The sequence below is a fragment of the Aptenodytes patagonicus genome, chromosome 19 (assembly GCF_965638725.1).
Source record: "Aptenodytes patagonicus chromosome 19, bAptPat1.pri.cur, whole genome shotgun sequence".
NCBI lineage: Eukaryota > Metazoa > Chordata > Aves > Sphenisciformes > Spheniscidae > Aptenodytes > Aptenodytes patagonicus.
The window spans coordinates 8,009,989-8,033,991 of NC_134967.1; the positions used below are offsets into that span (position 1 = coordinate 8,009,989).

The 24,003-nt window shown below is 38.3% G+C and overlaps 1 protein-coding gene across 1 annotated transcript in view; it reads left to right on the forward strand.

Annotated features, from left to right (window-relative positions):
* PLCH2 (phospholipase C eta 2) overlaps positions 1–24,003 on the forward strand; it is a 116,853-nt gene that overhangs the window by 73,742 nt on the left and 19,108 nt on the right. Inside the window, exons 6-19 of the mRNA XM_076355999.1 lie at positions 414–543; positions 3,993–4,163; positions 7,397–7,490; positions 11,185–11,388; positions 12,483–12,603; positions 14,575–14,746; positions 15,006–15,113; positions 17,696–17,854; positions 19,803–19,895; positions 20,368–20,468; positions 21,410–21,507; positions 22,330–22,512; positions 23,242–23,349; positions 23,533–23,657. Of these exons, the coding sequence (XP_076212114.1) occupies positions 414–543; positions 3,993–4,163; positions 7,397–7,490; positions 11,185–11,388; positions 12,483–12,603; positions 14,575–14,746; positions 15,006–15,113; positions 17,696–17,854; positions 19,803–19,895; positions 20,368–20,468; positions 21,410–21,507; positions 22,330–22,512; positions 23,242–23,349; positions 23,533–23,657 (1,867 nt within the window). The remainder of the gene's footprint in view (positions 1–413; positions 544–3,992; positions 4,164–7,396; positions 7,491–11,184; positions 11,389–12,482; positions 12,604–14,574; positions 14,747–15,005; positions 15,114–17,695; positions 17,855–19,802; positions 19,896–20,367; positions 20,469–21,409; positions 21,508–22,329; positions 22,513–23,241; positions 23,350–23,532; positions 23,658–24,003) is intronic.

Below are 24,003 nucleotides of genomic sequence, written 5' to 3' on the forward strand. Positions count from 1 at the left end.
TGTTTCCAGAGACAGAGAGGAGTCCTTGAAGAGGATTGTTCTGGGCAAGATTTGGAGATGAATGACTGGAGTGGACTGAAAAACATACAGGTATATTCTTTCATCTGTTACTCCCTGTGTAAAGCTGTCCATTTCATTTGGTTATACAGGACAATGTGTGATGCAACATTGCAGTTTGCTCAGAAGTTAGTTCTTCTGTGCTGTAGTATGGGTAAATAGCATGTGTTGCATGTTGAGCATAGCAAGTCTAGAAACTGTTACTGAAATAACAGGAATAGAGTTATATATTACCTTGAACTTTCTTTCATCCCCAGCCTCATATACAGTCTTTCCTGACATGAAAAAAATCATATATACGTAAAGTTCAGTAATATCCTGTGATATTCCATGCTGTTCCTTAACTCCTGTTCAATGTGGTTGAAGCAGACGTTTGATGAGGCAGATAAAAATGGTGATGGCAGTCTGAGTATTAGTGAAGTGCTCCAGCTAATGCACAAACTGAATGTGAACCTACCCCGACAAAAAGTCAAGCAAATGTTTAAGGTAAGAAACGAAAATGTATTTTTTTTTCTAAAAGAACAAGGGTTGAGCTGCTGGAGAATTAACATGAAACCTAATGGGAGAGATTGTAAATACTTTGGCAGCTGGTTTGTTTCCACTCTATTGAGAGATACTACACAGTCCATTTGGTAAATTGAAGAGAGCTCCAGAAACACGTCGTAGATGGTTATTCATAGAAAAAGGCATTACACCAGGTACCTTCTGGTGTTACATAACGTAAAGACACACAGTACGAAGATTGCTTTTTTGCTATACTTGTTGATCTGAAGCTCAGTCATGCTTCCTCCTGTGATTACGTCCTCTCTAATAAATATTACCTAGTAAAGCATCCTGGTAACTGGTACTAATAAAATATCCAGTATGCAAACTTCCATATCTGTCATGTTTTTTGCACTGCTAAGAGCTATTTGTTTGACAGTGTGTTCTACTGACCTCGACTCAATTTACTGGGCAGCTGAACTATGGAGATGTGTATGCTTTCATAATCAAAAAATCTGTTGTGTGAAGGACCTAAGCAGAAGTTGAACCAATAGTTTTCAGCATAGTGAACTACCGTGACTTCTGCACTACACTAAGTCAGGGACATCTCAGCGTAATTTTCCAGCAGCTCTGGTATTTTAAAGAATGTTCTCTTGGAGAGGCTGTGAGAGACTGTTTTAGAGAAAACTAAATACTGGAATTTCAGTAGCACTGAAAGGGATCAAGTACCTATCTACGAATGGCTTTCTAGACAGTCTAAATCTGTCCAAGGCATTGTGTGTAGCTGAATACGTAAGTTTTGCCTAACTTAAGGTAGAGAAATGTTATAAGCCAAATTTCACAAAACTGAAGCGGGAATAAGTGAATTGCCTAAGGTCACACAAAGATCTGTGGCAAGGCAAAGGTAATTCTGTTGTTGGTGCTTGAGGACTGACCCATCTTTTATTCTAAGCATTTACTGAGGTTGTACAACTCCTGGTCAGTTTGCAATCAATTTAAGACTGATTAAAGATTTCTTAAAGTTCACGTCTTCATTTGTCCAAAGCTTTTCTTCTTGTTTTGAGCGATTTTTCCTGGTTTGATAAAGTACTTATGGAATGAAACTGCCTGGACACATATTTTTTCCTGTTGCTGTGTGGCTAGAAGACCATTTTGAAACAAGTAGTCCTTTTGGTATTGCCAAAGTGTAAAAATTAATTTTTTATTTTTAATCTTACTTTTAATGCACTAGGACAAGAACATTAGAAGCCTTTAGTCCTATGAAACAGAAACCTGAAATCATATCAGTCTGTTTGGAATCATTTTACTGATTCATGCTAGTAAACGATTGCTCTCATTTTGACATGATCTCTGCTCAGATGTAAAAATTAGGCTCTGTTTATCATTTAGGAGGGCTCTGTGCCATTCTTCTGCATTTAGTATTCCCTAGAGAATTACCTACCTGTAAGCGAAATTGATCCATATAGAGAGAGATGGCAAGAAGTGTAAATCCTAAGCTTCAAGGATTAGATGGTGTTAAGAACCTTGAATGAAAAGCACTTTTGCTGGCAACAGCCACTAATTATAGAATTGTTCCATTGCTAAAGAATAGTAAAGAATAAAAAGAAACTGTCAACTGTGGCTTTATGATACAGTTTATAAATCTTGTGCAAATAAATTTTAGTATGTCAGCACTTGTTCCTTAATAAACTGCCATAATGTTGCACAGCTCGGTGAGTCCTATGTGCAGGCCTCATGGAAACATGGTTTCCTGCACAGCACAGGTAGCTTTGTGTGGGATCAAGGAGAAGTTAAGAATAGTGGCAGTCAGCATGACTTTTGATAAGTCAAGTATTTTAACATGAAACTGAACAACAATTGGATATGTACAATTGGATGGGTGATTTTGTATTCAGTTTGGACATGAAGCTGTCATTCTTGTATTGTAACTTATTCCTGAGAAAAGAAAGGGAGGCAAAATTATCTCTTGGTTAGAAACCAATGTAGCCACTGCATTTTGCCATGGACAGTCTTTATAGACCCACTTTATGGCCTCTGATTATGGCTTCTTAACTATAGCAGAAGAGTGTTAGAGAATAATTTGGGGAAGGAGTGTAACTTGGAAATCTTCTGACTAGTTTGACTGGGGAAAAAATGGGCCTTGAAACCTTCATTCTCTTCCATGGCTGTATGTATTTATTCTAATGCCTCTGGGTTGAAAATATTTTTAACTTACATCTCTCTCTGCTCTTTCTTTCATCCTGCTGACAGCTGGTGCTGAAGCCTGCCTGGTTGCATTTTATGTGCAATGTAAATTCCTTTGTGGGTCCGCAGTGGTAAAATATGCTCAAATGGAGCATGGAAAACAGGATAACTCTGCAAACCACAGCAACTCAAGATTATGGGGAGGGAAGGAAACGCTCTTGGACAGTTTCCAGTAATCAGCTGATACAGGTTATCCTAGTGTATGCATCAGGCTAATATTTTACCCATCATTTGGGTGCGTTGTTCCTTAGGAGCGGAAAATCCTACCAAAAAAAAGTTTGCAGCTAGGGGGGAAATTTAAACAGAAGTTTAGAAATAGAGTTAAAATACTTGAGCGTTTTTTCTTTATGTTACTGAATAAAAGAGAAATAAAAGGTTTATAGCACACAGATGCCCCAGGAAGCTGGGTGCTCATTTCTCTCAGGCTGCTCTTACTATGCCAGCCCTCATTTTGATTACCATTTTCTGTTTCTGTTGCATAAAATTTATGTGGACCAGAATGAATTTTGAAAGTAGATTTGTCCATGCTGTTGCACACTATTGCATTATAACACCACAGACATTTCCAAATAGAAAAAGAAATTTTTAAATGGAATGAAATGCCTAGTCACCAGGAACTTGCAAATACCCTGTCCTTTGCCTTTGCTTTTGTTTGGGAAAGGAAGAATGTCAGTTTGTGTCTTTCACTTCTGCAGGTGATAAATTGTCTGATTGATGGATTAAGACCTGTATGGTTATGACCCTAAACAATTTTACATGAGGCTATTGCATTAAACAGCAGTTTGTGCAAAACAGATGTCTTCTGCCAACTGAAAGGTCTTTAAATACCTGGGAGACGTATTCATGTTGTGTTCTATGTTGCAGGGTGTGCTGTCTTATTTCATTGCCATAGATAGAATAAATCCTTCAAGCAGGGTTCCCTGTGGAACAATAAAGACCTTAAAAGTTGTTTCTTGGCTCATGCACTAATGCATACATTTAAGAGGTTCAAAGGGGAAAGCAGTGCAAAGCATTCACATGACAAGCATCAGCCTGATAAATCAATCTGTTCTAGCAGGTCATACAGTGAGTAGCCATGCCAGGCAGCATCAACCTGCATTTAATTCCAGTGTTGCTTTTTTCTCGTGCAGGAGCTCGTTTATTTAAAGTTTGTTCAAGCTATTGCTGGGCAATTGGGTATCTCATTGCCTTATTGCTGTGTAATACAGGAGGCTGATACGGATGATAACCAGGGCACGCTAGGCTTTGATGAGTTCTGCGCCTTCTATAAGATGATGTCAACACGACGTGATTTGTACCTGCTAATGCTCACCTACAGCAACCACAAGGACTACCTAGATACAGATGACCTGAGACGCTTTCTGGAGATTGAACAGAAGGTAGGCCCAAGCCAGGAAAAGACTTCCCATCTGCATGCCTTTCTGTTTGCTGTTGGGGATGCATTGCCTTTTAAAAGGGGTGGGAACTTTGTTGTCATATGTGTGAAAAATAGCAGTTAGATGCCTCTTGATTTTCATCTTATAGGCTGGCATGACTATTTCTTGAATCTTCTTGCTCTCACTACCTCTTTTTTCTGTAGGCTCTTTTGTTGTGCCCCTAAATATAGTCTCTACAGTTTCTTTCTTTTTCATGGGTTCTCTTAGGACAATTCCATCAATATCTGTCTTTTCCCAGTATTCAGTACCCTCATGCAAAGATGCTGTTTCTGTCTCTGCTTTTGGCTTAGTGCACACTCCATGATGCGAAACTGAATTACTTTGTCACACTATCTCAGTTTGTGAAGTGGAAGATTATGTTTCTGAAGAACTGTTGAGAGGATTATTCACGTCTGGGAAAGTTTTTTGAGGATAGATAGTAGTACATATTAAGTTGTCTCTTAGTGCTTTATCTCCATTGCTGGAGTGGGTCTTAAAGAATCTTTTCCCATTTCGCTGATTTGAAACAGGTAAGTATTTTTGTCTGACAAACCAGGTCATGTGTATATGCCCTGTATAATAATATGGGGCAGGGGTGGTGGTGGCAGCAGCCAGTAGGTAATGATAAGCATGATATTTAATGTTGCTTGTGAATCTGAGACATTTTACAGCTCTTCAGAGATGTTAAGTTATAGCTTCATAAGCTTCGCTATTCAGGTATTGAAGTGCACCTATACGTTGTACTTATAGTTGTTTGTGCACATTCAGCAAAATACCAGCAAACTATGTGCTGTATTGCAGTAAATGCTATCCAGTTGTGTTACTGTATTTAACAAGGGGGCTAGCCTACATCAGTCACGTTAGAAATCTTGTCCATCGGTCACTTGTGCGCATTGAAGTTACAGAAGTTCATTTTCTGACAGTTCATATATGTTTTCATGAAAAAAGGAAACTGGTGTTGATATATTCTTATTTTCTAATGGTAAAAGATAAAAGTTTCTTATCTCTGTGTCTATGGTGCACCACATACATGCCCACTGATCTGCTTCCTCCATCGCTGTCTTGAACCTTTATGGCATTAGGAATCTTTGTAACCAAGCTACCTGGAAGCCTAACACTTTTACTCCTAGCCCAAATACCCCTTGGTCAGAAAAAGTTTGGGTCTTTCTGGTATGTGGTAATTTGGCAGACCAGAAAATGGCAAGGCATCTAATATCTGTACCCTGAGGACATTCATCCATTGGAACAGGTTGCCTGGAGAGGTTCTGCAGCCTCCATCCTTGGAGGTTTTGAGGACCAGACCAGGTAACGCCCTAAGCTAACTGATGTGACCTTGTAGTTGACCCTGCTTTGAGCAGGATTTTGGGCTGGATGTCTTCTTGAGGTCCCTGAATAATCCTATGATCTTTCATCTAGAGACTTGTGGAAAATTCTGAAGTGAGGAAAAATAATTGGACAGCAAGATGCAGTCAATGCAGGAACAAATGCATTGACTCGTCTTTGCCTTTTTCCTGTCATGATCTCTTTTGAAGCTGCATGCCTGTAAGTCATAAATCTCCATTGGTTTCAAAAGTTGTCTAAGGAATGAATGAATAAGACAGACATCTCTCTGGCAGTTATCTTTTTAGATAAGTGGGGTATGTTTCCATTTCATTGGTCAATTGATCCTCCAGATGGTGAGAGGAAGATGAACGCTAGCCACAGGACACAAATCAGCTCAGCTGATCACTGACGTAGAGAACTCATGCCTGTGGGGCCTCTCTCCCTTGCCTAGTGCTACCCTTTCTCATACAATATGTACAGGGAAAGCAAGCGTTCATTCTGTGTGTTTGAAGCCGTACCAGAAAAACCTATTTCACAAGAACTTTTTGTTTTGAACCCAGCAAACCTATAATATATGGGCAAATAAAGGGTTACGTTTATTTTCTTCCTTTTCTTTTACATTTATTTATTAGGTTTTAAATTACCCTCAGAAAAGGCATTGATCTGGTAGCAGATATGCTGGTCATTTCATTTCCCCCTAAGCAAAGATTCTATGTTGCCAAAACAGTCATCAACTTGGTCACTTCATTGGCAGTCCCCTCTGGTGACAAGGGCTGTGTTTTCATGTGTCAGTTACAGCATCTGATGGAAAGGATTTGCTGGACCACTCAGGACAGGAATATTAAATAATAGCAGGGATAATAATTAGAGGATAAATCAACAGTAAAGGGCAGGAATATTCATAGAATCATAGAATCATAGAATCATTGAGGTTGGAAAAGACCTCTAAGATCATCGAGTCCAACCGTCAACCCAACACTACCATGCCCACTAAACCATGTCCCTAAAATATTAAATAATATTAAATAATAGTGTTAAAATTGAATTATGAAAACATTCCAAGGTAAATAAAACTACAGCTTATCATAAATGGCCCTTTTTTTTATAAATGCTAACATTCACAAACATATATTTCCCTTTGTACTCTTTCCTTTTTCAGTTGAGAATGCAAAGCAACCTTGAAGTTAGCAGATTTCCTCATGGAGCTTTCTGAGATCATTATGTCCTCATTCTTTGTTACCCTGCTAGTAACTGATTTTTCTGTCTGCTGCATAAAGATGAGCCATTTTCTTGTTTTATTTTAAAGTAAAAACCCTTTGATAATGCAAACTAATCCTTTAATCCTACAAGAGAAGAAATCCCATTGGTTTGTGACAAAGCTTGTTCTGTTTCGATGCTCTGTGTGCCTAATAACACCCTAACCAGATTTGACCTACAAAGCAGAACTCTGTCTTTATTGACTGTCATCAGGCAGCTGCCAATAGGACAGAAACTTTTCACGAAGCAGTCTAGTTCTTATCTGGCCTGACACTGATTGACAGGAGTGAGAATCTCACTGGGTAACTGGAAATCCTTAGTACCACTATGGATGAGTGGGTGGTGAGGCACTGGCACAGGTTGCCCAGAGAAGTTGTGGATGCCCCATCCCTGGAAGTGTTCAAGACCAGGTTGGACGGGGCTTTGAGCCACCTGGTTTAGTGGAAGGTGTCCCTGCCCACGGCAGGGCGGTTGGAACTAGATGATCTGTAAGGTCCCTTCCAACCCAAACCATTATATGATTCTGTGATCTGGCCAGTTGTTAAACTGTACACAAAGAAAAGAGCTAGGAGAAGCTGTGATTACTAGTTAACACTTCATTTTTGCTACTTTTACAGATGATGAACGTGACTAAAGAACACTGCCTGGAAATCATCAGCAATTTTGAACCATGCCTGGAGAACAAGAAGGAGGGAGCTCTGGGGATTGATGGTAAGCTGGCTGGTGTAGCTTTTGTAGGAAAGAGGCAACTGTTTAAATACTTATGAGAATATTGCATTGGTTTGCATAATATATAGTAATAGAATTTTGTCATGTTGTATAGAGTATGCTTTTCAGTAGGGTGGTTTTTTTAGTATCTATTATTTGCTGAGGAACCTAAAGGGAAATTGGTACTCTTTGGAAGATTTTTAAAGGTACATCATGATGAAGCAGCAGGCATTGAAGGTCAGCTGGAGCTGCATGTGTCTTTATTTGTGCTTTTGGAAAATACAGTAGAATTTAGTTGCATCATTCCTGCAGGCATTTTTGGAAATCCTTCAAGTTTTAATAAGAGGGGTGGTGTGATCCAGAGTAAACATGTGAAGTGGGATGATAAATGAAATTTGTCTAGAAGCATGCTTTCGTGACCTCTGGTGCTAAAGCCTTCGCTCTGAATATAATGATGCTGTACCATCATGATGGTAGCTGTTATTTTGAGGACTGATTCTAAACCGTTTCCCCCAAATAGTAGATCTTCTGCCACATCTTATTGACTCCAAGGACAGAGTACATTCCTCAGGAATTAGATTCTGTGCAGAAGTTCTAGGACCTTTTGAAAATCAGCCTTGTCCATTTCTGTGGGTGTGTTGTCATAGTGAAAAGTGGCAAAATATAAGTTCAGTTTTGTTTACTGCATGAAGAAGTGGCTAGTTTCTGGTATATTGTGTAAGGTTTTTGTTTTGTTGTTTTTTTTTTCCAAGAAATGATGGTTGCTTAGGATAGATTCAGGTCTCTTCTACTTTCAGACTAAATTTTCAATTTATTTTAAAGCTTATACTAATGCCAAGGGAGTGTAACGGTTGACATATTCATTTATTTATTTTCTGGTGCTTTACAGTCAGTGGCAGTCACATAAATAATAAATAATCAGGTTCATTATCTTGCCTTCCTCATAGCTAGAAAAGTCAGACTAGGCTTTTCAAACAATTGTAGTTTTTCATACCAGAAAGAAAAACTTTTAAAAAACTAGCCTGACCTATAAAATTGCTTTGCCTAAGAATGGATGATAAAACAGTTGATAGTTTATGGGTTAGAATTAGAGAGCAGTCCAACATGGGTGACGTTCTGCTGGGTGTCTGCTACAGATCTCCTGATCAGGAGGAAGTAGAAGATGAGGTTGTTTTGAGACAACTGGGAAAAGCTTCACGTTAGCAGGCTCTGCTCCTTATGGGAGACTTTAACCACTCCAGTATCTTGCTGGAAGTGCAACAGAACGGAACATACCTAGTCTAGAGCTTAACTAATGCAGGAGATTTCTGGAGTGCATTGATGATAACATCTGAACAGAGGTGACTGAGGAGCTGTCAAGGGGCACACTGCTGGATTGGGTACTGACAAAGAAGAAAGAACTGCTTAAAAAACATATCTCTCTCTCTCTCTCTCTCTCTCTCTCTCTGCATGCATATACATGTATACACATGTGTGCGTGTGTGTACACGCACGCAGAGAAGTTATTCTTTTCTTGTCTTTGTGTGTAGTTGAGACTTTAGATCCCTCTTGTCTTCCAGAAAACAAATTGAGTGTTGCCTAGAGAGACTGAAATGCAACAGCTATGGAAACTGAAGCTGTATGTTTATTCCTCAAATTGGTACAGCCCAGACAAGAGCATCCTGCCCACACTTAAAGGCACTTCAGTAGTACTAAAATAATAGTACAGTGTTCTTTGCCTATTCATATTAATTCATGTGTCTGTATTGCCTTGCGTCATCAGCTGTGATGGCTTGTGTCATGAAGCACCTTGGACTGGCCTGTGACAATTAGCTCATTCAGTATAGTCTTGCAAAAAAACTCTTACCTTCCTCCGTTGATCAAAATAAAACACTGTGTCAGTACGCATTTCCTGAGTGTGTAAATACTGGAGGTCTATGGTACACGCTGCCGACAGTATCTTGATTCATTCATATTTCTTCATCCTAAGGCTGATAGATCCAGTTAGTGTGAATTCATTATAACAATTTTGATATTATATTTTAACAAGGGCTTAAAGCAAACAACAGTGTTGTTTAAGAGGCTGCCTTAACAGTGGTGTGTGGAATTAATCTTGTAGCAGCTGATTAGTTTGTAGTAAGAAGAAATGATTAATTTGCCAAGAATCATTAGCTGTATGTTTGCTGACATACACTATGCCCTATCAACTTTTCATGCTATCTGCTCTGACTTGGTTAGTCTTTTGTTTTTACTCTAGCTGTATTACTGGTTTGCTGGTTGATCATGATATGTGCTTCAAGAGACTCAGATATTAGGCTAGACTGAGGTTTCCTAGCACTGTTTCCTAGTGTATTGTTCAAAAAGTTTTGGCTGCTGTTTGTATTTATCAGCTCTTTTCCTTTAATAAAACTTTCATCAACACAAAATATAAAGCCTATAAGAACCATCGTAAAGGTGACATTTTATCTTAAATTCTGTTCAAGCTCAATTTCTCTGTGTTTTGTAGACCGGTATTCTGAGACTGATTTTGAGGACTGGACTTATTTTACCTTGTGTAGCTTTAGTGAAACAAAGCACCAGTCTGTCACAGTCAGAGAAAGTGTGTTAAAACTTTTAGAAGTTTGGCAGGATTTTTATATGGGGGCTGTTTTATTTATGGAATAATGAGTGAAATGTGAGGAGAATTAGAAGTCTTGAAGCAGAGACCTTTTGAATAAAGGCATCATCATTGTCAGCAGCTGTTAAGCCAAGATGTGAATGGAAATCTTAGTCTTTCATTGGTGGTGAATGAAAAGAATTTTGGGGAGGCTTGAAATGGAAGTTACAGTTTTTAATGTTAGTCTGTCTTGTGAAAGTGTCTGTGTATATGTGCACAAAAGTATACCGGTGATCTGAGAGCAGCAATTTCATACAAAGATAAAAAACATAACTTGCTAAAACTTTGCTTCTGAACAAGACTGGTGATGCAATACAGAAATTGTCCAGGTGATGTAGTCTGCATGATTTGCAAGCATCCCACTACTTTGGAAAATAAATTCTTCTGGTAGCATCACTGAAAGTGCTACAGATAATCGATGTTTTGGTGTCGTCTGGAGTATTACAGTGAACTTCAGTCTCATAAAGTGACAGTGATGCAATACTGCAGATCTCCCATCCATAACCATGTTTGTGCATGCGGTGTCATATCAAAATTAGAGACTGTTGCTTGTACAAGCCAATGTGTGTTGACATTCTTCTGGTATTTTCAGGAGAAATAGAGGAGGGGAGAGTATCTCCCTTGCTTCAAACTGTGTTGGGCCACTGGAAACTATCTCTAGGCAGTACAATACCATGTACCTTTCAACTCATTTCACTGAGGAGCAATGCCAGGATATGACCACAGATCTCTGGAGGCTTTTATTTGCGAAGCGGCTTAATGTCCCAGCAGAGTCTTTTGACAAAAATTACAAGCCTAGAATGTCAGGTTGGGTTAAATAGATGTATTTTTTTCAGGAAAGGCAGAGCAGGGAAATGTACAAAGCAACTAGAAATTTCTTGAAAGCAATAATCACGATTGGTCATTGGGACAGTTGGGATGTAGTGGTGTTATTTATTTATCTTTCTTACATGTTCATGAATATGTTGGTGAATGTAGGGATGCGTTTTTAGGCTCGTTTTAGGAAGGCTACAGCAACAAAAAGGACAAAACTGTATTATTTATAGTATTGTTTGTTTACAGGTTTCACCAATTACATGCGGAGTCCATCAGGGGACATATTCAACCCAGAACACTACCAAGTGAATCAGGACATGAGTTATCCTTTGAGTCACTATTTCATTACCTCTTCACATAATACCTACCTCATGGGAGATCAACTGATGTCCCAGTCTAGGGTGGACATGTATGCATGGGTGCTACAATCTGGCTGTCGTTGCGTAGAAGGTAAAGATCAAAAAGGAATCATCAGTAGGCTCTGTAGTTTTGTTTCTCCTCTGTAAAGGAAGACTCATGACTTCTGCAGAAGACATGGTAATTGGGTAGAGGAAAAAGCCTGGTAAAATGGTGTCTTCCCTTCATAAAGAACAACAAAATGATGTTGCCATATAATGGGTAAATTTCTTGAGCATGGAAATAAGGCAGACGTTCAAAGAGTAGTGTCACTGGTACTGAGGAAAAAAAAATTGTAAAAATATTTTTGTAGAGAGGATACTAACATTCAGTAGAATGTATTGGTGTATATGCTTTCTAGCCAAGTGTATGGCAACCAAACTGGCAAATATGGCAGAGTTCCTGCTACACGTAAGAGGAAAGCTGATATTTCTGATAAGGGAAGTAGGGTTCTATTATGTGAAATGTTGACAGTCTCTGCAGTGACTAGGAAGCCTTTATGTGAAATCCCTTCTGATGTTTGTAGTGCCTTTCTGAGACAGTACCTGTTTTGTAATCATCTTTAATATCCTGACCATCAAAGTGTTTTCACAATTTTTCATAAGGCCAATATTATGGTTTGCTCAGGTCAGATTGTGGACATGCCAACGGGTGCTTCAGAGGAGTAAAATATTTATGGAAATATGATTGTAAACAAGTATAAGGTTAGGCAAAATCCAAGGAGGGCTAGAGATGCCTAAGTCTTGGCTTTGCCTGTGGTGCGAGAAGCTTGGCTGAGATTCTCTGCTTTCCTTTTCAGGTTTAGCAGTAGTATAACGAAAGTAATGCTATGCTATGTCATTTCTCTTCCTGTCATAATACTCCTCAGCCCTTGTTAAAGGAGATCTTTTTTGCTTGGGGCTTTCTCAAACAACGGGAAGAGTCATCTGTACACGGTAGAATGTCAAGGCCAGGAAGTTTCGTCAGAGGAAGGACGTTCAGCACAGTGAGGAGGGAGATACAGATGAAGGGTGGGAATGAATCTATACCCTGCTTTGTTGGGTACATGTTTGGCTGGGTTGCTGAAGGTTGCAGGGTCTCGTAGTCTTCCACAGATGGTGGCCCCAGATGTTACTTGTCTGATGGGTGTCATTGTTTCTGTTCTACAGTTGACTGCTGGGATGGGCCGGACGGTGAACCAATTGTCCACCATGGATACACTTTGACTTCCAAAATTCTCTTCAAAGATGTGATTGAAACTATCAACAAATATGCCTTTATCAAAAATGAGTATGTATACAGTTTGCCAACTTTTGAGTCTCAGGGCTGTAAACTGGAGTGTTCCCAGGCATCCTTGTAAAGGCAGTCAGTGAAAATCTAACCTGTTTCTGCATGTGCCAGACAGAATTCTGAGTTGTTTTCTGTGGGGAGAAAGCCTTCAGAAAGAAATAACAAGGCAAAACTGACTGAGTAGGGGCATTCTATACATAGTTGTGGGGCTGTCTTTATCCCGTTCGTAGAAGACAAGAGGATCAACATGTTCTGACAGTGAATGTTTTTAGTGAATAGCTGACAGTTTAACCACGTATCTCTGGATGTGTACTCCAGTGATGCCAAGGTTACACTTGGTTGCTCCAGGGATAGGAAGCAAGTCAGGCAGCAAAGGAATACAAAGAGACAGTAGCCCAATTGTGGAGAAAGCAGACTGTGCGAGAGAAATAGGTTATTTTCCCTACCTGTTCATTGCTCAGGAAATCAGAGAATTATACAATCGGAAGTTTCATATACCTTGGCAGTACTGTCTTCCTCCTGAGAGTCAAAATGTGTGTGTCAACCTATCTGTTTTTTTTTTAAGATAAATTAATTTATCTCTGTAAAAATTTTCCAGTAGCTTCTCCAAAGCAGTCCATCTGCCTTCATTAATAGAGCTAAACTTGCACTGAAATTTCAGCCCAGGTAAACTTATTGTGAGCCTGAAATTTTTGGAGTTTGCCTGAAGACATGGTAAATAAATCAAAGGAAAGCTGGCTAGCAGAATATATGGCAAAGCTTCTGAAATTGTTGCAGCTCTTAAAAGCTTTACAGAAGGGTTACCTGGGACCGTGTTACAACTTATTATTTGTGGTGGTTTATTTTCTTGATAGGTATTGATGCTCAGTCAGAGTTTGGTACTGAACAAAACATATTTTAGACTTGCAGGTGTTTTCTTTCCCAGGATAGGCTGGAGGCATAGCTGTTGGTAGGCTGCAAATTCAGCTAAGGAGCTAGCTTCAGGCAAAGCTGGGAATTTAACTATAGTCTTCAATTGGGAAAGTTTTGTCCTGCAGGCATTGTCTGGCTGAAAGCCTCATTTTTCCTGATGAGGAGCTAATAAGGGCCGGATGTCAGGATAGACATCTTTTTATTCATAATTAGGTTTTAATTAATGAATCCCTCATAATTCAGCCCTAAAAACCTGCACTGTATACTGGCTTTTGTGCTCATCCTAAAAATGTATCATATCTAAACAGAAATCCATCTTCAGTGTGCTTTTATATGGCACCAACCACACTGGAATCAGTGTTCACAAATCTTATTTTGATGCCTTTCAAACAACAAGGCATTGTTATTTCTTGGCCTCAGCCTGGAGAATCAACAATAAATGACAACAATAAAACTAAATCTAGAAATAATACTTACTGTCTTTGTAGAAGAGGCTTTACCTGCAGGCTTGTTTGTATGACACTCCTCTGTTGCTAGCTAGAAAAGATTTCATGGAAGAACTAACACAACAGGTTTATCACTTGGTTGTTGGAAGTGGGAAGGTAAAGACAAAGCCCCTTTGGGGATCTTTTCAGTTCTTGGAACCTTTATTTAGTTTTACCTGTGACGGTACAAAAGGGCTGAAGCAGCGAGTGGAGAGGAGAGTTGAAGGCACTGGCTATTTAGTTTTTCCTTATGCATGTCTTGCTAGAATCTCTTTGATAGGAAATGAAGGTCAGGACTGGGTAGTGCAGGAAGGTGAAAAGTGTGCTCTGGAAAAAAATGCATCAAATCAGATTGCAGAAGTTTAATTATCCTGTGGCTGTCAAAAATGGACCATTGAATTTGGAGTGAGTAGTGGGTTAGCAGTCCTGTGCCCACACTGATTTATCTAACCCCTGTGGATTTCATTGGTGGTGATGCTATTACAGGAATGGCTCAGACAGTAATAACCCTTATCCTCTTAATGCTATAAAAGCTAAATTTGCAGTTGATGATACTTGGTTATGTCTTTGCCAGGTACCCTGTTATCTTGTCAATTGAGAACCATTGCAGTGTCATTCAGCAGAAGAAGATGGCTCAGTATCTTATAGAAATTCTGGGAGACAAACTGGATCTGTCTTCTGTGCACAATGATGATTCTACCAAGCTCCCTTCACCAGCAAGTCTTAAAGGAAAGATACTGGTTAAGGTAAAAACCTGCTTTGTTTGTTCCATCCCTCTTTTTGTTTGTGATGATTATGATTTCTGCCTGGTTATCGCTTATACCCTAACTTAAATCATTTTACAAAAAGCAGTCTTTAAGAACCTGGTACTTAAGGTTCTGAACAAATGTCTTCTCAATCAATAAGAACCTGGTTGCATGCTTTGAATAATTTTTTTTTTTTTTTCAAATGTGTGATAGCAAGAGCTGCATGCTACCCTGCCTGTGTCATCATTTTATCTTCTAGGGGAAGAAACTTCCAGCCAACATCAGTGATGATGCAGAGGAAGGTGAAGTTTCTGATGAGGACAGTGCTGATGAGATTGATGATGACTGTAAACTAATGAATGGAGATGTAAGTTAAGTGACCATTTGAATGTAAAAGTATGTAAAGTTTTCCCACTCCAGTGAGAAGAAACCTTGTATGAGTTCTGTGGAATGTGGATGTGGTCTAATCTTTGGGATTCATCACAAGCCTTTTAGGTTCTAAACCTTCATGGGGACAGAGTTGACAAAAGTGCATAGTAGGCAGCACCAGTTCTAGTGGTTATGTTTCAAGTTTGGAATTTTTTGTCTTAATATTTTAAATAGTAATATCTCATGATTCTTTATTGCATCATAGTGTTCTTCCCCTCAAATGCAAAAAAGAAAAGAAAAAAATTCTACTTATGTCAAATTGTCGTCATTGTAACAGAGCATCCCTTTGGTTTGCTGAATGCTGGGTTTAGTTGATTTTTATTGTAAGGAGGTGTTAAAAAGGGAGAAAATTTTAATCTCTGCTTGCTTCAATCTGAAAATCCCTTATTTCTTCATCCTTTTTAAAAGTTAATTTTTTTGGTCACTTTAATCTTCTGGCAAGTGACATTGCATCTTACAGAAATAATATAAAATACACAGCAAAGCCATTTAATAACATAAACTAGATTGCCTTGGAGAGAGATTGCATTTTCAGTCCTCTCTCCCTCAGGCTGTTTCCTCGCTTTGTATTATGGATTTGATTCTTTTCATCTAAAACTAAAAGAGAAACTTCTTTATGAATAAGTCTACCAAAGGGGGAAAAAGAATTTGTTTGGGGTTTTTTAATTATTATGTTTTAGCATACCACTTTTCAATATTTTAAAGCTGTGATCTGTGGTGTTTTAATGCTTCATGTTTTTTGACACTTTCTTGTTACATGATGCATCTTTTCAAAGTGGAAGGTATTGTACAGCCAGTGGTGGTGCAGTTTAGTCCAGCAGGCTTTCACCCGTATAAGATCAGGCCTGCTATCAAGGCATGGCCATTTTGAACAGGGAGAAAATGAGTTGAAAGCCAAACCAAAAGCTTTTACAACCTACTTAGGGGCTACCTATGTAGTTGACTGTACAGGGAAACCAGAACTACACAAACTGAATAAAATAGAATTGGACATTTCTTGACTTTGAAACTTCACTGTGATCAACAAAGTTCACTCAGGTTGTTTTCCTGTGTTTTCTAGTTCTGTTGTCTGTATCCCAGGCATGACAGACTGTTTCCATATCCAAAGGAAACAAGGCAGATGATTTGACAACCCTGAGGCATGACAGACTGTTTCCATATCCAAAGGAAACAAGGCAGATGATTTGACAACCCTGCTGAAATCATGGGCACTGTGGTACTTAAGATCCTGATTTTGCAAGTTTTCCAGATAATTTCTAGACTTGTTTCAACAGGATTCTAATCCACATACTTGAACAAGCAGAAATGTTAGCAGATCTCTCATTGCTAGAAATTAATTTTGTCATGATTCTTTTCAATTTCTCCCACACATATGCTATTTATAAAGAGATGTCAAATAATGTTTATTTTTCTTCCATTAAATGGATAGAGAAATGAATGCCAGTAAGAAAAGTGTCATCTTTCATAATAAAATTTGGTAGTAACATATTATGGCTGGGTGTATTATTCTCACTAAAGGCTCATTAGGTATTGCTTTGACCTCATTGTCTTTGTTACTAACAGTTCACTTTGTTGTGAGGTTTACTGATGCTTTAAATCTGAGACTTGCTACATCTGGTTTGCTTTCGAAGCCAAATTTTGAAGAGTTCAGAAAATCATAGCTTGTTTCATGACAAATTTAACTAGGAATTCTTAAGGCCTACTGAGAAAACACAATCTGTCACCTCTTAAAAGACCTGGGATTGTGAGTTTATGCTTCGTGGATGAAAAAGAGAACACTGGCTTTCTATTTTTGTTTCCCCCACTTCCTCACATGGGCTATGATGTACACAGAAGGTGGGAACAAGAGTTCTCTTATATTTTGCCCTTGAACTGCTGAAATCAAGATTTTAAAGCTTCTCCCATTCCATCCAGTAGAATCTTGCATCTGTTGTAGCTGCAGAGTCAACCTTGACATAGCATATGAATGCTGTCCATCAACCCCAATGTGTGAGAGAAATACTATATACTCGGAGTTTCCACACGTATCCATTACTATTAAATTTCTGTGAAGAATGGCTTATTGGACAGCACAATGGAATAGATCAGATTTTTTTACTAAAAATGTACTGCAAAACATAGCATATGTTAATCCAGTTCAGTATGGGGAGTCATCTCAGTAATAACTATTTCTATGTTAGCACATCCTTGGTTTGTAACAGACATTACATCTGAATAGGTCTGCTAATGGTCAGTCTTGGTTTAATTAGAACTGTTTTAATTAGTTTTACTCTCTCATCACTTCAGACAATCTGTTTACACTTTAGATCTAACGTCTACTTCAGGGCCTCATGCTTCCATACCTTACATTAAGTCTGATACCGAGCTGCAGGTAACTGCTTCACATTATGCAAATGAAGAACCTCTTTTTTTTTTTTTTTTTTCCCTTGCACATAACATTTTAATTTACATTAATCCTGGCTTGAATTACTAAGACTTTTTTCATCACTACCTAGTTTAATGATTCTGTTTTGTTTGTAGGCATCTACTAATAGGAAAAGAGTGGAGAATATAGCAAAGAAAAAACTTGACTCACTGATAAAAGAATCCAAAATCCGTGACTGTGAAGATCCAAACAATTTTACAGTTACCACTCTACCGTCATCAGGAAAGGCTGGTCTAAAATCAGATAGTAAGAAGGTGAAAATGTTTTATTGTACTTCACTTACCCCTAGACCTGGTTGTTGTTTTGTTTGTCTCTGTGGCTACATAGTACTATTATTTCATAAAAATAATGGTTGTTCTTTCAAAGGTGGATGTCTAAAGTTGAGCTTTTAAATCTGTTTTGAGACTCCCCAGTAGAGACGGCTCAGTTTACCTGAGGTGTCTGCAGCTATCATAGTACTAATGAAACTAAAGAATGCCCAGCATTGCCCTTAAAACAAGATAGTGTGAGTCACACGATGAATTTTGCGGAGTCTCTTTGCTATTAGGTCCCTGTATCCTGTCTAGGTTAACTAGGATAATACAACTCAAGAATAACCAGATAGCCAAAACGTTCACCTGGGGTGTGGGAGATCCAGGTTCATGTGCCCAGTCAGACTTAGGTGGAACTGGGATTTTGAAGCTGTATTTTCCATTCTTGGATGACTGCTCTGACCACCACATATTTGGCTATTTCAATACATAAGAAAACACGTTCCCTTCTTCTGTAATATTTTCTGTAATATTTTGTCATGACATCGTATTAATACCTCATGTTGCTTATATAAAAGCTATAAGGAAGAATACTTTTCGCATTTATGTCCGTTTAGTAGAAGCTCCTTTTTAATTTGCTGATAGTGAGATTTTAATTTTAGCTGTTTTCACAATTCACACTTGACGCAGAGGGATAGTCTGTTATTGCAGTTGAATAATGAAATATGGCAGTCCTTCAAAATATAAACTGAAATGCTAACCACCTCTTTCTCCAAAGTCAACTTTCAGTGACTTCAGAGAAAGAGGTGTTTAGCATTTCCGTTTGTTGTGTTTTATTAGCTTACTAAATAAATCATATATTATTGACTTCAGATTCATAGCTGAATTCATTCGGTTAATGATGATGACAGGTGAATATCACTGTCAGATACGCAAAGCTTTTTTTCTTGCTCACACAGCAATTGGAGCATGAAATGTACACATGAAATGACTTTTCAACAGAAATAATTTTATTTTCCATTATAAAAAGTGCATATGAAAGTTGGGCTTTTTTTCCTTGGTTCTCTATGTTCTATGCATTTACACTTGTATTTTAATTTTTTACTAATGCTTATTTATAAAAAAGTACTCAGCCCACAGACTACACTTCATGAACTTGACGCATTGTCATTTTAGAACTTGTAATAAGCCACAAAAAGCTTAGGAACATTGTTGCATGCAAATGAAAAACATTGGAGATCTGCCAATAATAAGCAGGTGTACTAACTAGGGATTAAAACTAGATGAGAACTAAAAATCAGCTTCCCAAAACTTTCTATGGCATGAGTTTTGTATGTACTTTTAAGCCTAATGATTTACATAATGTATCAGACAGTTATTCTTGTAAGATCCACTACAAGGCCAAGACTTCAAGAATCCTTTTGCATAGGTGTTAACCAGAATAGTCTGTATTTTATTAGTCTAGGAAACAATGAAACTGCAAGGTCGTATTAAAAACCAGTGGCACCAATGAAGTATATACATTTTTAGGGATATGAGTGTTTTGTTTCTTTCTTACCATGAAGTATCCTAGTAAAACTGTGTAATTGGCAGAAATAAGTCCTGTTAAACTATGCTTTTCAAATACTAAGCTACAAACCAGTCTGGTGTCAATGAATGTATGTGGTATGGGGGCATTCAAACTTTGCCTGGATGAAAATAAAATTGGGGTTAGGCATTTGTGTGATTTCAAGATCCCATGGACAAAAATGATGGCAATTATTGCCAGGATACAAGGTCTTGTACTCAGCTTGTTTTTTTAAAAAAAAAAAAAGTCTGCACTGGTCTGGTCCAGTTCTGTTGACACTTTAGGGAGGATTGCTTCCCAAACTACTTCTGATGATGTTCAAATATGCTGTCTGTAGCACTCTATTTGGTCTGCTACATTATTCTTTCTGTTTGGTTGCTTTAGAATAAACTTGAAGATGATGTGGAATCTGGGGAAGAGTTCAGTACCAGTAAAAGGCACAGCCGGTCATTGATGGGCAGTTTTTCTAAACGCAAGGTGAGCCGCTTGGTAGATTAGGTCTACGCTAAATATTGTATTCTTGGATAGGTTTTTTCTTGGCACACAGTGGTGGAGAGGAATATCATAATTGCATTGTCTGGCAGAGGCTTGCTATCAGGCTGTTCATTGAATAGATAGGCTGGATAACTGGTTATAATTGTGCATAACAGGTAGTTTCAATTTACATCAGGGTCTAAAAGTATCCAAGATCTAATCTGAAAAACAGAAAAATTCATTTGCACCTTTCATCTGAGGTTTTGTAATTCCTTTATAAAAAAGCTCTGACCTTGGGCTGAATCTCCCCCATGTGCATGCATATTGTTCTGCAATACTGAGTATTACAAAAGCTGTCATTTCCCATTTTCTGTAAGTAACATACTCATTGGCATAACAAAGCGGAATTGTATCCAGCTGCTCAAATGTTGATCAGACGGTTATGATATTACGGTTTTATTTCCTTGTGGCACAGAAAAAAGGAAGCAAATTGAAAAAGGCAACAAGTCTGGAAGAGGGTGAAGATGATTCGGATTCTCAAGGAAATTTAGCCAGGAGCTCTGTACATTACAGCAGGTTTGTTAACAAGTGATTTGGCAATTTTGTTTCTAAAAAAGATACCTACACAAACGTACCCACTAAATAGATACGCTTCAGGTCTAGAAGCCAATTTGTTGAAGGCTGCGGGCATGTGACAGGAATCTGGTATAACGGTAGATCCGATGTCTGCCACAAGATCATCAGAACGATCTCTTGGCGCCATTCAGACTAATTAGCAAAGTACAGTGGACCTTGTATGTGTGTTAAGCTCTTACCATCTCATCCAGCTGACATATATGCCATTTGACTGGTGGATTTGCAGTGTATCAGGTCCCCAGCTGATTTTTTTTTTTTCTTGTTTTATAATTTGCCAAATGAAGTTGCATCAACATTCAGGTGATTATTTTGATTTTTCTTTTGAAATTGCCTCTTCAAAAATCCTGACATGAAGGATCCTTTGCAGAATGGTTGCTTAAGCTTCAGGCTTCAAAAGTAGGAAATCAGATCAAGCAGTTCTCTAGGATACTTTGGAGCTTTCTTTGGGAGGTTAGTAGATATGCTGTTAGTGATAACCTGAAGCAAATGAGGAGGATCAGAGCATTACCTTCTTACTATTTCTTTGGCATTTAAAAAGTTTTTTTGTTAGCACTTGACTTGAGAAGTAAATATATATGTGAATAGATATTCTACCCTTTGGTCAAAGCAATTTAGAGTCCTCCCCACCAGATCTTAGTAGGTGAATACTTATGTCTGCCATTAACACGTAAGAACAGGACTGACTTGTTCTGTATACTTTCATGCTGTTGGTTCCACAACTTCTGTGCTTTGATAATGAAGTTCTGTGTGGTACAAAACTATTAAGTACCTCCTTGGTGGAAGAAAACCTTCTTACATTTCTTTATCCTGATTTATTTTTAAGTATGAAAGATAAAAGTTACCCCTTAATTAATGGGTAATTAATTTGTTTTACTTTCTAGGATAAACCGACAGAAGAAAACAATGAAGCTGTCCAGAGCACTCTCTGACCTGGTGAAATACACAAAGTCTGTTGGCATCCATGATGTTGAAACTGAAAGTAGGTTGAACTAAAAGTCTGCTGAAAATAATTGCTATACAAAGAAATTCGAAGGTTTATGTTCTTACATATTTTCTTATTAAAAGCTGATTTTCTGTTTGTTTCTCCCCCACCCTGAAAAGATTTTAATGGAAGAGCTGCACACAATAAAGCTATACTATTTTGAAGTAGCTGACCACTTGCCATTCAGAATCCACAAAGTGAGTCTAGAGTTGTGTGACAGCTTCCATAAAGGAGAAAAAGTTACTATAGGTAGTAAGTAATAGACATGTAGTCTTTGCTAGCTTGTATAAAAGCTGCTACACAACACTTTCATCCTGGGAAATAACAGAAGACTTAGTTATGCTCTTGGGCAGAATGCTCTGAAGAGCATTTCAAGCCTAAAGTTTAGATTTTTAAGTCAAATCTGATGAAATATCAGCATTAAATTTCTAGAATATTTCAGTTCTCTTTGTAAGTTTTCTGCATCTTATTTTGACAGGAATCAAGCTTTAGTTAAAAGTGTCAGAAAGAGAGAATTGCTTGCCAGAAAACATACTTTCCTTGAGCAAATTCAAAAAAATCTTAGAGAATTTTTTTAAAACTTCGTAATGAAGATTCAGGTCATTCATTATATTCAGCTTCACTTTCCCAACCATAACTCCTCCAATAAGCACAATGATTTTGCTGTAATATAAGAAAAGCATAGTTCCCTCTGAGTGCAATGTATTCAAATGATGCTTGATAGTTATAAGGAACTAGTGCTATGTAGTTTTGAATGCTTTATCTAGATAATAACTAACTAAGGAGATTACCTCTAATCTCCTCCTCTCTTCCTTGTAGTCTCTTCCAGCTGGCAGGTTTCATCTTTCAGTGAAACAAAAGCCCACCAGATACTGCAGCAAAAGCCAGCACAGTATCTACGTTTCAACCAGCAACAGTTGTCCCGCATCTACCCATCTTCTTATCGTGTGGACTCTAGCAACTACAATCCCCAGCCATTCTGGAATGCTGGCTGTCAACTTGGTGAGCAGAAAGAAAACTCATTTGTTTTTATAGAATCATAGAATCGTTTAGGTTGGAAAAGACCTTTAAGATCAAGTGCAGCCGTTAACCTAACACTGCCAAGTTCACCACTAAACCATGTCCCTAAGCACCACATCTACACATCTTTTCAATACCTCCAGGGATGGTGACTCAACCACTTCCCTGGGCAGCCTGTTCCAATGCTTGACAACCCTTTCGGTGAAGACGTTTTTCCTAATATCCAATCTAAACCTCCCTTGGCACAACTTGAGGCCTTTTTTTTTTTTTTTTTTTAATTTTTGTTTTATTTTGGGAGGGATGTTTTAATAGGAGCTCCAGAATCGCTCCTTAAAGTACTCTTGAGTTCTCTGCTAATCCAACTTTACTGACAACTGAGTCCTCCTTGTTACTGTATTTTGTTACCTAGATAGATTACCTCAAATATGTCTTACATGCAAGCAGTTGTCTGATAAATGGAAATAAATGAACTTCTCAAATGCAAGAGGACTTCAGAGTTCAGACTCTTTTGGAGAGCTTCTCTCCCTGAAGCTGTGATGTATGTTATATAAGAAAATTCTTTTTCATAAAACATTTGAGTCTCTGCATCCAAGAAGTCAAATGTGAAAATATATTTAGGTGTCCTTCCTTTAACTTGGTTCTACAAACAAGAATGTTGTTGACTTAGTAAGTAATATCACCTTTTTTTTTTTTTTTTTTTGGTTAAAATAGTTGCACTAAACTACCAGTCAGAGGGGAGAATGCTGCAACTGAACCGGGCCAAATTTAGTGCCAATGGGAACTGTGGCTATGTCCTCAAACCAAACTGCATGTGTCAAGGTAAGAAAAACGAGCAAAAAGAAGTCGATCACTTATTGCATGAGAAGAGTGGGTGTGAATCCTTATAGTTTGTTTAACAATGCATTTCTGATGCTAGAAGCAAATATGCCAGAAGGTATCTATAACTAAAGTCATCCCCAAAATTGCACTTCTTTCACATTATATGACTTCTCATTCTTACAGGTGTCTTTAATCCAAATTCTGAAGACCCACTGCCTGGTCAATTGAAGAAACAGCTGGTTCTAAGAATTATCAGTGGTCAACAACTCCCAAAACCACGTGATTCCATGTTGGGAGACAGAGGAGAGGTATGGGACAATCGGTGATTGTTCTTGTGTGTTGGAGAAGGTTTATTTCCATATTGGCTGGGCTAAGGATGAGGATTTAACTTCCTGCAGTTATTTGTCAGGAGGCACGGAGCATGAATAAATTAGGTCATTAGCATCCTGGATCTTGAGGTGGTTTTCTTCACTTCTAAGCATCACAGCAATGGTTTGATGTTTTTCGTCCGATTTGTCAATACAGTGCCTCCAGGAGAAGCGAAAAAGGGCCAATAAGCTCATCATGACAAGTTTCTACTCACCATAGTACTCTAAGTGTCTTCCTTCCTCCAAAACACCTTTACAAATAGAGCCAAGTCAGTCTGTCTCTTAA